Below are 14,553 nucleotides of genomic sequence, written 5' to 3' on the forward strand. Positions count from 1 at the left end.
TTAAAGATACAGAAAGCAGAATTCTATTTATTTAAATAAAATTCATTCTCCTGGGAATGATAACAATTACCTCAAACCTGGAAATGCTAAGCATTAGAAGGAGAAACATTCTTATACTCTGACATGACTGAATCCGACTAACATAAATGCTGTCACTTTTTCTTCAGCTTCTCCTTCATCCTCTCAACTGCACTCCTCAAAGTTCCTTCATCTTTGCAAAAGGTAAACCTGACCAAATTCTTCCCCTCCTCCGGGTTCAAGTAAAAAACACTAGTTGGAATTGCCACTACACCGACTTCCTTGATCAGATATTCGCAAAATTCGATATCATTTTCCAGCCCAAAGGGAGTGTGATCTACAACCACAAAGTACGTGCCACTTGATGGGAATACCTTGAAACCAACAGCAGTCAAGCCTTCCACCAAAATTGCCTTCTTAGCCATATAATCCTTCTTTAGCTCCACATAGTACGAGTCTGGGGCGTTAAGAGCAGCTGTAGCTGCCCACTGCATTGGAGTGGATGTAGCAAAAGTAAGAAAAGAGTGTGCCTGCCTCACTCCCCATGTCAGATGTGGAGGTGCTATTGCCCAACCGATCTTCCACCCTGTTAAAGAGAAGGTCTTCCCCAAGGAATTCATTGTTACAGTCCTCTCAAACATTCCAGGAAGAGAGGCTATAGAGATGTGATCCATTTCAAATGCCAACTTGTCATAGACTTCATCAGAAAAGACCAACACATCATTCTCAATGCAAAGGGATGCAATAATATCAAGTTCTTCCCGAGTGAACATCTTTCCAGTGGGGTTATGTGGCGTGTTCATAAGAATTGCACGAGTATTCTTTGAGATTGTGGACTTGAGCTCATTAATGGGGATAGCGAAATCAGGAGGGCGCAATGTGATGCATTTGATTTTTGCACCAGCCATGGAGAGGGTGGCTTCATAAGAATCGTAAAAAGGAGCAAAAAGGATCACCTCATCACCGGGATTGATCAAACCTAATATAGTTGCAGCAATGGCCTCCGTGCATCCAGAGGTAACAGTAACTTCCTTTTCAGGGTCCACCACCAGTCCAGTATCTTTCTTAAACCTGGCAGCAATTGCAGCATTAAACTCTGGAATTCCAAATCCACGGGCATATTGGTTTTTACCATCATTAATAGCCTGAATTGCTGCTTCTTTAACAAACTCTGGACCATCAAAGTTGGGGAATCCCTGGCCAAGATTTATAGCTCCGTGTTTGATGGCAAGCATACTCATTTGTGTAAATATTGTCGTTTTGAATTTTTCCAAGCGCTTAGCTACCTGACAAGGGAGAGCAACTTATTACAAGAATGAAACACTAAGAACAAAAGGTCACAACCTTCTACTTATTCAGTCGACAGACTCGAAATTTAATAGATAAAATAATTCTCGTTCTCATATATTTACTGAATGATTTACATCCAATATATAAGTAATAACATACAATCAATGCAATTAATATACAATCAACAATTTCCTAGTCAGTCAAGTTTGATAATAGAAATCCGATAACACTTTCTCTCAAATTGGTGCATAGATGTCACTGATGCTCAACTTGTTTAAAAATCTTGCAAATGATCGACTTGAGACTACTTTGGTAAGAGTATCAACTAACTGGCCTTCTGATTAGATCTTAGGTAACTCCAAAAATTTTCCATTGAGTTTCTCCTTAATAAAGAATTTGTCCACCTCAACATGCTTAGGATTATGTGCACTGTCAAATGTAACTTTATTGTCACAATACAACTAAATTAGGAGCCCAGATGAGTAACCCAAGTCTTGCAAGAGGAATTGTAGCCAAAATATTTCACATAGTCCGAGTGTCATACCTCTAAATTAAGTTTTAATGCTAGAATGGCAACAATATTTTGTTTCTTACTTCTCTATGTAACCAAATTACCACCACAAAAGTAAAGTAACCTAAAGTGAATCGTCCATCATCTACACAGTCAGCATCTATACACTCTTCTATGCATTGGAAATTTGTCTTCTTGATAAACAAAATTACCTTTCTAGGAGTAGGCTTTAGATATCATACGATGTGCATGACTACATTCATATGTTGTTCTCTAGGATTACACAAATATTGATTAACAACACCTAGTGCAAAATCAAGATCCAACCTTATGTGAAACATATACATTAGTCTCCCCACAAGTCTTTGAAACCTCCTTTTGTTAGCAAAAACTTGATTAGGTTCAACACTTAACTTCAAACCTTCTTTTATTGATGTATCAATTGGTTGACATTCTAACATCTTTGTTTCCTCTAAAAGATAAAAGATCTAAGACATACTGTTAGGATCTCAAATACAAAATATGAGATTTGAATCTTACATTAGAAAATATGAACTTCTAGTATGAGATTTATATGGTCTTACGCTCTCCAATTTCAATAGCTAGTTTTTAAGGTATGGTTCTCCCAAGGTTCATATCATTTGGTATCAGAATCATCACCACATCTCTCATTTGCAATCTTGCAGCGCAGGAGGTGACGTCGATATTGCATTGTTCGCCCAAGATTGGCAGGGAGCTAGCGCATACTAGCCCGCATGGGCGCCAAGGCTACAAAGCGTGATGGTATAAAACTTGGATCCCATATTGGAAAGTATGGACTTCTAATATGAGATTTATACAACTTTAGGCTCTCCAATTTCAATAACTAGCTCTTGAGGCATAGTTCTCTCAAAGTCATATCACATACTTCTTTGGGATAGAAAGATTCCTTCAACTGATTGAAACTTCAATCCCAGAAAAGTATTTCAAAGAGCCTAAATCCTTCATTTCAAATTGTTTAGATAAGTGTCTCTATAGGCCCTCTCTACCAAATCATCCCTTATGACAACCATATCATCCACACAAACAATGAGTACATTGTTTATTTCCCTTCGTTTATTCAAGAATAGAGTATAATTTGAATTACTGTGATGGTATCCAAAATCTATCATTGAGTTTGTGAACCTTTCGAACCAAGCTTTGGGAGATTGTTTCAAGCCATACTTTGATTTCTTTAGTTTGCATTTGCACACCCTCTGACTATGTTTTACTAGTACCACACATCTTGGTAGGAAATCCATGTAAACTTCTTCAAATAATTCACCATGTAGAAAGGCATTCTTTACATCAAATTATTGTAATGGTCAATCCAAGTATGTAGTCACTTATTGCAATGCTTGAACCATGTTGATTTTGACAATAGGTGCAAACGTCTTTGTATAGTCAATCCTATAAGTTTAGGTGTCCCCTTTAGCAACTAATCTTGGTTTAAAGCATTACACCATGTCATATGCTTTGTACTTCACAGTTTAAATCCATCAACAATCTACTAGTTTCTTCCCTGATGAGCAACCAACAAATTCTCAAATTTTTTTGTAAGAACTTCATGTCCTTATTCATAGAAGTTTTTCACTTGGGATCAACTAAGACATCTTGCACACTATTAAGAATAGCTACAAAAGATATTTGATTTACAAATGACTTATTTGATTATAAGAGACGATGATATGACACAAAATTACTCATAGAATATTTAACTTTGCTAGAAAGGTTAGTTTTCATATGTAGTTTTAAGAATACCTTTAGTGTGATGTTGTGGTAATTGTCTTTTAATTGGCTTAGAAAGTTAATCAAAGCCATTCCTCAATTAGTGTTTTTTTGTTTGGTCAAGTGTATTAACAAAAAAGTTTGACTCCAAAGATTCAACAGTTGTCAAAAGAGGAATCACACCTTCTACTTCTGAATGTTCATTACCCCTTTGGTCGTCTAATGCTATACTACTCTCATCCAAGGTACTTATATTTTGATTAATAAGTCCTGAAAATCTACATTTTACTTGGCGATAATTTTTGGAGATCTATTTTCTTTAGAGATGTGATAACTTTAATAGTCCAAAGTCTAAAATTTCCCTAAGACACTCCTCTTTAAGTTTGAGCTTAAACAAAAAATATATCGAATCTTCATGAAATTTCACAGCTATTGTGATAAACAATCTACAACTTGGGAGATGGAAACATCGATATCCTTTTTGAAGCATAACATATCCAAGAAAAACATATAGCAATACTCTAGGAGTTAACTTGTTACATTGATGCTTATGAAGGTGAATGAAAGCAACACAACAAAAAACATGAGGAGTTGAATTTGGAACATTTGGAGCAATAATAGCATCACTGAGAGTCAAGAATGGTGTGCAAAAGTCGAGAGTTGGCAAGAACTCAATTAATTAAGTATATTGCGAAAGTAAACACTTCTCTCCAATATGATAAATGCATATGAGCTTCCATTAATGATGTTTGCACAAACTCTCAAAAATGTCAATTTTTTTGCTTGACCACTCCATTTTGCCAAGGTATGTTATAACATGTGGTTTGATAATCATTCCATGTGTTTCCAGGTATTATTGAAAATCATAAATCTAATACTTACTACAAAGAACTTGTACCTTTGCATTGTACTGATTACTAACTATTTAATGAAATTTCTAAAACAAGTTCACTTTTCCTTTTGTTTTCATTAGGAAAAACCAAGTTTTCCTAATACAGTCATCAATAAAAGTAACAAACCATTGACATCCACCCAAGGTTGGAACTTTGGAAGGTCCTCAGACATCAAAATGAATAAACATAAATGAGCTTGGACATTTATTTAAACTTGAAGGAGAATATGTACAATGACTTTTTGCAAGTTCATAAATGTAAATGGGAAACATTAAACTTGGTACTAGGAGATAACTTCTTTAATATAACTAAAGGAAGCATGCCCCAATTGTCGATGCCACAACCATATCTTATATTTCATTTTCTCCAATTAGGCGAAAAAAATAACGCAAGACAAGGCCCTTGTTAGTTGGAAAACTAACACAAGATTATAATCTAATGATGGTAAAATTAAAACAAATTCTAAATTTAGAGTATCAATAAGGGTTAAGGATCCTTCCCCAATAACTTAGGTTGTGTTACTATTGGCAGTGGGAAAAAATTTTGTTGTAAAGAGCATTTAAGTCGTGAGAGATGTCTAAAATCAACTATCATATGATATGTCGCATCAGAATCAATTATCCACGTACTATTTGAAACAGGTGCAAATGTATTTAAAACCTTACCTTTATTATTTATGGTTGTGACGAATGACGAGACTATTTTTGAAGCATCATCATTAGTCTTTGTTTCACTGGAAGAAATAGACTCTTTTTCTTGCTCATCCTTTAGAACCCTTGATTGGATCTCTCTTAGAATATTTTCCATAACTCTCATTTTTCCATCAGTACTTTCATGATTGTTCCTTATCAATTTCTTCAAATCATCAATAGAAATCTCCAATTTGCAGGTTTGTATCTCCAATTGAGTTATTCATGTGTTGACATTCTCTAACACATGCAATATATCATCAACAAATTTCATCATGTTCGATCAAATTCCAATAGCAAAGTGGAATTCAAAGAAATACGATCTCTTTTTAGAATATACAAGGATGTCTCATACTTTGTATGAATGATTCCAAAACAAAGAGGAAATAGGTTAGGTTGATTGATCATTTTCTTTCTCTTGTTCTCTCTTTCAAGAAACAAATTCTCGATTCAAGAAGAAAATAAAATGGTGAAACTTTCAAATCTACAAGACTCGTCCAATGAAGCCATATCGAACAACTCCATTTCGTTTGAGGACAGGCAAATCAATGATTAGATCAACAATGATGATAATGAGCAACTTGAAGTCGTGACACAATCCGCCAGGTCGGACAAAAACTTCGGCGTTCGATGAAGAGGTTGTTAATGAGGGTGAAAGAGTGATGTTCCAACAAGAGATCGACACTCTTTTTTGGCAAATAGTTGATTGAAGTTGATGATGATGGCAAATGTCAATGATATGAAGCTTTTCTAGCAACGATATGAATGATAGCGTCAGGCATTGAATGACAAGAGATCAATATCGAAAACTTGTTGAAGTTGTTGATGGTGATAGCACGAAATTGTCAATTTTGTTGTTTTATTTGTTAGCGACAATACAAAATTTGCATGTAACCTAGCTCTCAGATTCCTTTAAATGTGTAGAAATTAAAGATGATACCAAGAATGAAAATAAGAAAAAAAAAGTAAATAATTTGACACAACATTTGATCAAGACAACAACCAACGCATGTAGCGGCAAGTGCAAAAGCACATGACAACAACAGTTGATAGGATCTTGGCTCTAGAAGAAATTTTCAGCTTCTTCAGTGGGTGCTCTTTGACGGCTCCCTCTGAGTCTGAAAATAATTTCCAACTTTTCCAGTGACAATTTCTTCAGTGGGTGCTCTTCAATGGCTACTTTCAAGGTATCATTGACTTAGATATCAATACAAAATTCAATAGAGAAAATAATTATTTTTTATATTTTTACTAAATGATTTACATGCAATATATAGGTATAGAATACAATCAGTGCAAGTAATTAACAATCAACAATTTCTAATCAATCAAGTTATAATACGATGAAATCCAGTGATAATAGGAAGAAATTATTCAGGGATATTTACAAAAAATTATATGCAATCTTCAATTGACATAGACAGAACTATGTTGAAGTTTTTCCTTTGCCCAGAATACAAACAACATTCATAAAACTGAGAAAAGCTCAAAGTGGTTATCTTGAATTGGGTTCAACAAGGAAAGCGAGAAATAGATCTCTGTACAAGATTATAGTATTGATAACACAACATAATTATAAAAAGGAGAAAAGTAAAAGAGGCATGTTGCATTTTTGACAAAGTCAAATGGCTACAGAAAATAACCAGTGAAAGCTAAATGGCATCTTAACTTGCAAGAACTATGCCCTGGTTGCATGGGGCTCATGACACTTGTAAATGAATGTACACTCAGTTTTGAAGAACATAATCCAAATCCTCATCTAAAAGCAATATAAGGGAAGCCAGAATAACAGAGCGCAAAAACTATAATCCACTTAAGAAAAAAAAAAACCCAATTTTTATCCCATTTACAAGCATACAAATAGACATTTATATATCATGCAGCATAAGTATAACTGATTCAAAGATGGATATGGAGAAAACATCTATAATAGCACAAGCTTCCAATATCTTCATATTTCTACTTAGGCACCACCAAAATAGCAAAAGTTGTCAACTTTATACACTGCGTAAAACGTATATGCCAAGCCTTAATAATTTCCATCTTGAGACTAAAATATTTTGTTAACGGGAAAGAGGAGGCATGAACTCAGCAAAGACTCTGATATAAGAATGTACAATTGCATCATTTGAAATATAAAGATAATTATCGAATCGGGTCCCTCTTCATCATAAATTCACACAAACATAAAACAACAATTACTACTCTTAACGTGCAACTCTATGCAGTGCCAATCAAATAAAATTCACAAGCTGAAGCAAATAGTACAGGTTGCTTCCCCTTGAGTTAAAGCTTTGATTAAAAATAATTCGAGCAAAAGAACATTGATAGCCAAAAAATATAGAATCAATTGGCAAAATTTAACAAGTTCAAAGAAACAGCCACATAAATAATGACAATCTTCAAGTCTAGGAATACAAAAATCATTTAATTAAATTCAAACTATCTTCTCGCCCAAATCGAATGCACTATGAAGACGTACGCCTATACAAACTATTAACCCAACGCAAAGAAACACTAAACACCAATCTTAAATTATGGCAAAAGTGAAATCTAACAAATAAAATTAAAAATTAGCTCAAACCCACTTCAGAGCAGCTGAAAACGAACTAACATCAAGAAATTAACAACTGGAAATACCTCTACGGGCCGATTACCGCTCTGGGTCGACACATTTTGTTCCAAAACGGCATCTTTCTGAGTCGAAACGCTGGACAGATTTGCCATGAGAGATGGGCACCTGGTGGCTCTTTTAATTTGAGTACGCGTAGGAGTATTTATACAAAAATGCTTAGAAAATGAATGCAATGTCGAAGTAAAAGTCCTCAAGGAGTAGGGTTTAAGCATGTCAGAACTTGTCCAGGTACACTGACTCTGCATGACTAAGAAAATTTGTAGGGGGTTAGGGCGGCTGGTTTCCTGCTGCGTTTTTGAAGGCAGGACTGGGCCAAACTTTAGATAATGGGCTTGTGACTGTAAATCTTTGATTAATGGTTCCTTAAAAAGTTCAAGTTTTCCAAAAGTCAAATTTATGAAGCTATCTCCTTCACTTGAATAACTTTCATAAATTTTAGAACGATGCTATGTGTATTATTTTTTAGTACATAAATACACACACACACATATATATATATATAATATATCATCATATAATTAGATATTACTTTATCATTGATTCTAAATCATCCAATCAGTTTATGATATATATCAAATGTATATCTATTTATGTAATCAAATGTATACTTATTTTGTACTCAAAATTGATACATATAGTTTTATGGTAAATTTTATTGTTCAAAACTATGAAAATATCAAATCCCTATTTATAATAACCTAATCTTGAACTAGAAACTAGAATTAAGTAAAATCAAATTTAAACTCTTGATTACACAAACAAACCCATCAAGTAAGTAACATGCCATTTAGGCCCATTGTTGAGTTTTTATTACGATACCCATTTGACTTACGTGTCTGCCCACCCGAGAGGTATTTAGTGGCAAATAAATTAATTCTTTCAAAGTCTCTTTTACCTAGTAATACAAAGAGCAATGCTATATATATATGTTTTTGATAAATAATTTGGATATACAGATAATATGTTATCAACTTAACTCAAAAGATTACGAGTTAAAACTTCAATTAATCTACCTAAACTTACTCAAAACTTGTAACAAAAATCAAAATTTGGAATGACTTATAATATATATATATTGCAGAAGATTTTTAGAGATAGTTTAAGTAGTAAAAACATATGATCTAAAAAATAAGAGCAATAATTCAAATCTATCTCTAGATTAAACTTTTGATTTTATTATAGGGCCAATAGATGTCTTTCATTCTAATAGTTTTTTCACATTTTTCTTTCATAACTCTTGATCATAAAAAATAAAGAAAGAATATAGGAGAGAATTTATGGAATTGCATATTCAATTCATTTGATGTATTGATTTTAATTGAATTTATGCATCAACAAATTAATATAATTATCATATGGGGCAGGCAGGGGAAATGGATTCTACATCGTTAGATTGGAAGGCTAAGGGCTACATACACCCCTATTAAATTTGTTAAACTTTTTAATTACAATAAAACTCTACATAAATATTTTTTGTACATAATTTAGATATACAGATGTATCATTATATGATTAAATAATTTTAAATTAAAGATAAAATAATATCTAATCATATTATAATATATCATCTATATATTTAAATTATATATTAAAAAATATATAAAAAATATTACTTATTATACGATAAATAATAAATTATGGTTTCTAGAACAAAAATTTGATTAAAAAAACAAAGCATTAGGTGTGTATAAATTGCAATAATGAAAACATAAATAATAAAGAAAATAGGGTGTCATTTTAAGGATGAATAACAGGAGGGAACTTTTTAGGTGACATAATTAGTTGTAAAGAGGATTCAATAATCTTGTTATAGTTGACAAACAAAATTAATATACAATTTGTATTGAAAGGTACATTCTGAGGAATCTTCAACATGATGAGGCAAAAGAAGAAAGCGATTTGCCAACAAATAATATTATTGGAATTCATATGATAATTTTTATGGAATTAATCATATTTAATCTAAGATGACATCAACCGTACCATACCATACCATACCAAACACTAATCAAAACTAAAAGAAATGATAACTGGCCTGGTCGTGGACCCAAATAATTTTAAAAGCTTTCAATGTTTTGCTTCAAAAGATCCCATTTGGAATAGCTGATTAAATAGTGATTAAATTTATAATTATTATATTAAATAAGTTAAAATATATAATTTGTTTGTTATTATAATGATCGGCTAGAATATGATACGGCTTACAACCAATGTATGCACCCATCAAAGCATAAGCATAATTGTTCTTTAAAGGGAAAAGGACTATTTCCCACCCATTTTTTAGGTCTATCTCAAACTCATAACCACGAGAGATGAAAATCTAGTTTTCTTACTCATGACCAAACTGTTATCCAATTTCTCAGTTAGGGACAGGGGCAAAATCAATATTTTACTGTTTATATTTAAAAGTTATAAAGTTATTACTTTTCACCCCCCTTAGGTTTTTGAAACTAACATTTCATCTTTCACCAAAGTTTTTAAACTTTGAAAACTAATATTTTCACCCCCAAACCTAGGGTTTCCATATTTTTCAAAACGTAGTTGTCCCCTATAACTTTCAAAAATAGCAGTTTCACCCCCATTCTTCAATTTCATCTTCCGACGTCATCACCAACCTCTTCCTTCTTTTGGTGGGACGACGATGGTGTGACGAAGAGATCTTGACCTTCTTATTGCACGGTGCGACGAAGAGACGGAGATCTCTTCATCACACGATGCAACGGTCTCTCTTCGTCGCTCCACCCGGACGTCGTATACTCTTCCAGATCTGACGACGCTTCATTGTCCAGATTTAGGCGACGAAGGGTTGTCCTTTGTCATCCTTTGTAGTCAGAGATGCGAGATCAGTGGAATGCATCGGCCGTCGGTGGTGGCTAGAGAAGGAAGCAAACCCTAGGGATGAAATCTAAACTTTTTAAACTTTGAGGATGAGTTTAGTTGTCAGTTTTTAAAACCTGAAGAGGGGAAAAGGTGAAATTTTAAAGTTTTAAGGTTTTAAATAGTAAAATATCGATTTTACGTTTGCCCCTAATTGAGAAATTAGACGATAGTTTGGTCATGAGTGAAAAAAACTGAATTTTCATCTCCCATGGGTATAAGTTTGAGGTAGAACTAAAACATAGGTGGGAAATAGTCTTTTTCCCTTCTTTAAAACTCAAACTTCAGTTTCGTACAAGCCGTTCATATCAACATAAAGCCGATCTGGCGCTTATTATACAATACAAATAGTGGGCTTATTAGAAAGGTAATACCAAACAAACCAACAAACAATTTTTACAATGCGGAAAGAAACAAACAATTTCTACACTTCAGAATCCAACGAACAAGTCCACACAGAAGCTGACAGCAAACGCCTACTTTTCCATCCCAAAACCAGCCTATTATTTGCCGCTTCCTCCACCCGGTACCCATCATTGAATACGCCTAACAATAGTTTCGCCTGGCAATGATTGGCAAAACTTATATCACCAGGCTTAAACCCCATCCCACCCAACCACTCACCCCATGAGCAACTCTCCTCTCCTCCATGGGTTCGGTACATCCGAGCCAATGACCCGGATATTCGGGGCCCCAAAAACACCCTTTCCACTAAAGCTCGGGCTCGGTTCTGCATTGGAAACCCTGCCTCTAATGAATCATAAACCGCTGAATAATGATGCAATGAGTCCATAAAACGTCCCACAAACCCTCCATCTCCAATGGGTCCTGTCTCTTCTTCCACTAGAGTTACTAGTCTTGGGTTTAAGCTCTTGGCTCCCGATAGAAAAGAAGAAATCGAATCAGGTGCTCGGTAACTAAAGTGTGGGAGATGTAACATACAATTCACAATCAATGTCTCTCCTCTGACCAATTTTAGTGTTGAAGGTCTAAATGTCTCATCAGACTCCAGCCTGCATTGATGGAAAGAAAAAGGTTGACCAATCGATGCTGCAAATGCAACCAAACGGCGACCTGTTTCTTGAACGGTCCCGATTGACCGTCGCCCACTTCCGCCTCTTGATACGGCAGTGATCCGAAGATGTGGGGCTGGTGGGCCATCCTTTCTGGAAACTAAAGCTTGCATTAAGGAAGCCCATTGGATCCCTTCCATTATGTCATAGTCAACTATGTGGACTCTCCTGTCATTGGCTACGGCTTCAAGAATCGCCTGATTGGCCGTGAAGTGGCCGAACTTTACATAAGGTGACATGTCTTGCAACAGCTGAAACGCAGCAAGCACGTCGTTTTGATGATGTTCGTCACGGTGATGATGGTGGTGCGGCCCTTCGGTTATCAGGTGTTTACCATGCGCACCACTGGAGCCTTCTATTAAACCTTGCAAGGCGTCGGTAAAATACGCCGCCAATCTTTCCATATTGGTGCCGTTGTTTGGGGACACCAACTCCTTGAGCCGAACCAATATCACTCGAGCCAATTCACGGCTCTTGTTAACGCCAGTTAGAGCCTCGGCTGCGGCCATCAAGAGATGGACCAACCTCAAGCCCTTGAAATCTTCGCCGTTGGTTTCTTCATCCACGGCCATGGTGGTGTCAACGGAGGAGTTACTGGTTTCACTATCAACTAGAGCAGCGTTTAATCCAGAATTGTCGATCATTGAATCGATAAGGTCCTGAAAATCTTCATGGCCGCCTGATAAAGCCTCCCAATCGACAACCGGGGACCAGTCATTCCAGTTATAGGGTTGGCCGTCGTCGGAAGTGGTGGGGGTTGTGGCAGTAGTGGTGGTGGTGGTGGTGGTGGTTGAGCTGTAGCCGGAGAATTGGAGGTCAAGGAAGTCATCGAAATCCATAGCCATAGCCATAGCCATGGATGAAGTCGAAATTGAAGCTATAAGATCGTGAATCTGGATGTGTTGGTTGTTCAGTTTAGGGTATTATAATGAGAGACTTAGGTGTACATAAAAGAAGAGGGAAAGAGCTGGAAGAAGAGACAGTTGAGGTGGCAAGTGATTGATTGAGTTATTAAATTTTAATTGAGTGTAGAATAAGATGGGCTCTAGATAAATCCGTTGCCATTTTATAGACTCTCCACCCACCTACTCTATGACATTTATACGGGACGTCTGGATAGCGAAGATAAAAATGAGGGAAGTTAAATTAAATAACTATTTTACCTCATTATTACGTAAAAATATCTATTTTTTTATTTTTAAATACAAATATCTTAAATTTTTTTTAAAATACTAAAATTAATTTTTATTATATTTATATAAGCTCTTTCATTCTCACTCTCATTACATATATTTTTTATATCACTTAAATACTTATTTTTACTTAATATCAATTATTATAAGTTCATTTGGAAGGAATAAGTTCATATTTTTGAATTCAAATAAAAAAAATCAATTCATAAAAAAAAAATATTTATATGAATTTTAACTCAAAACTTAATTTTATTTGTTAATCCTATTTTGTATGTCATGTAAATAGGACATTTGGATATTTGATAATAATTTAGAGGTTAAATAAAATGTTAGAAAAATATGAAGAGTGTTTTGATATTACACAAATATATAAAAGATTTAAATAATATGTTAAAAATAAATAGATATATTGAAATACCCTAAAATGTCAACAATTAAAAAAGCACTTAAAAATCTGAAAAAAAAAAATCTAAATTTTGAAAACTAGACGTTCTTTGAAACAAAAAAATTGAAAAATTGATCTGAAATTTCATAATTACATCGTAAAATTTATCCAAAAAAGCACAAAACTAAAGAGACAGATATCAAATTTGAAAACTAAATATAAAAAAAGTTTAGTCCGGTTACAAATAAGCTCAAAATCATAAAAACTGAAAATCTTAAATTTGGTAAAACAAAAAAACTGCATAATACACACTGAAACAGTTTTATTTGGGCCTCCAAATTGGGCTCAATTGGTGAAGCGGGTTGTCGTTATAGAGCTTGAAACACCGTAACTCCTTTCGGATCAAAAGTTATAGTTGTTCAAAGTCTGTCTCCTAAGAGCCTATAGTTTAAAAAAGTCAATTTCTACCCAACCCACGGTTTTCACAGACTGCCTCACAGTTCAGTATAAAATTTCCTACGCCCCTCTTTCCCCTCTCCTAAAATTTTGAAAACGCTAAATTTTCCCCCCACCCCATGAGCGCCCGTGGGAGATTACCATAGCGTCAACAGATTTAACCCATTTTTTGGCAAAAAATCGTCATTTCAACCTCTAAATTCAAGTAAAACAACCTAGAATCAAAACATTTTATGCATTGTTTAAAATCGAAACCCAAAATATTTAAACCTCAAAATTTCCCTCAAATCTTAATACTCTTAACAATAAATTGATTCAAATAAGAAGTGAGATGATGTACTATCTTTATTTGTCATTTTTTATTATCGAAAAACACAAAAAGTCTATGGAAAAAACGAAAACCAGTTGCGCCCTATGGGAGATCCAATTTTTTTTCTGAATTTGAACAATAAATCTAGAGAAAATGTGGAGTTTATATATAAGGACAATTTAGTCGTTTCCCAAATTGAGGGCAATTTTGCTTAATTTTTAAAGTTTTAGATCATTTCACTTAACACCATTTAGTTTTACATATTTATTATAATTTCTCATAAATGTTTTTAAAATAGTTTAATTAGTTATTTTATAATTTATGTTATTATTATATTATTAAATACTTTGCCTTAACTTTGGTTTTGGACCAACAGGTGAGTTAATATGGTTAAATGATTTTAATATAATTTTCTTTTTTGTTAATCAGGAAACAATCGTTGTAATAGTTAAATGTATAATAGTTGAATTGTATATT

The 14,553-nt window shown here is 34.1% G+C and overlaps 2 protein-coding genes across 2 annotated transcripts; both read right to left on the reverse strand.

The window, feature by feature from the left end:
- On the reverse strand, window positions 1-8,059 carry LOC123203649 (probable N-succinyldiaminopimelate aminotransferase DapC). The gene is made up of 2 exons (XM_044620091.1): window positions 7,788-8,059; window positions 1-1,304 (listed from the first exon to the last, which is right to left on the reverse strand). Exons 1-2 carry the CDS (start codon window positions 8,025-8,027, stop codon window positions 153-155), a joined length of 1,392 nt encoding a protein of 463 aa, XP_044476026.1. The 5' UTR covers window positions 8,028-8,059; the 3' UTR covers window positions 1-152.
- Window positions 8,060-10,947: 2,888 nt separating this feature from the next.
- LOC123203101 (protein NODULATION SIGNALING PATHWAY 2-like) lies at window positions 10,948-12,758 on the reverse strand. Its single transcript, XM_044619279.1, has one exon. The coding sequence runs from the start codon at window positions 12,587-12,589 to the stop codon at window positions 11,084-11,086; it is 1,506 nt and encodes a 501-aa protein (XP_044475214.1). The 5' UTR covers window positions 12,590-12,758; the 3' UTR covers window positions 10,948-11,083.
- Window positions 12,759-14,553: the final 1,795 nt, after the last annotated feature.

The sequence above is a fragment of the Mangifera indica genome, chromosome 19, assembly GCF_011075055.1.
Source record: "Mangifera indica cultivar Alphonso chromosome 19, CATAS_Mindica_2.1, whole genome shotgun sequence".
Taxonomy (NCBI): Eukaryota; Viridiplantae; Streptophyta; class Magnoliopsida; order Sapindales; family Anacardiaceae; genus Mangifera; species Mangifera indica.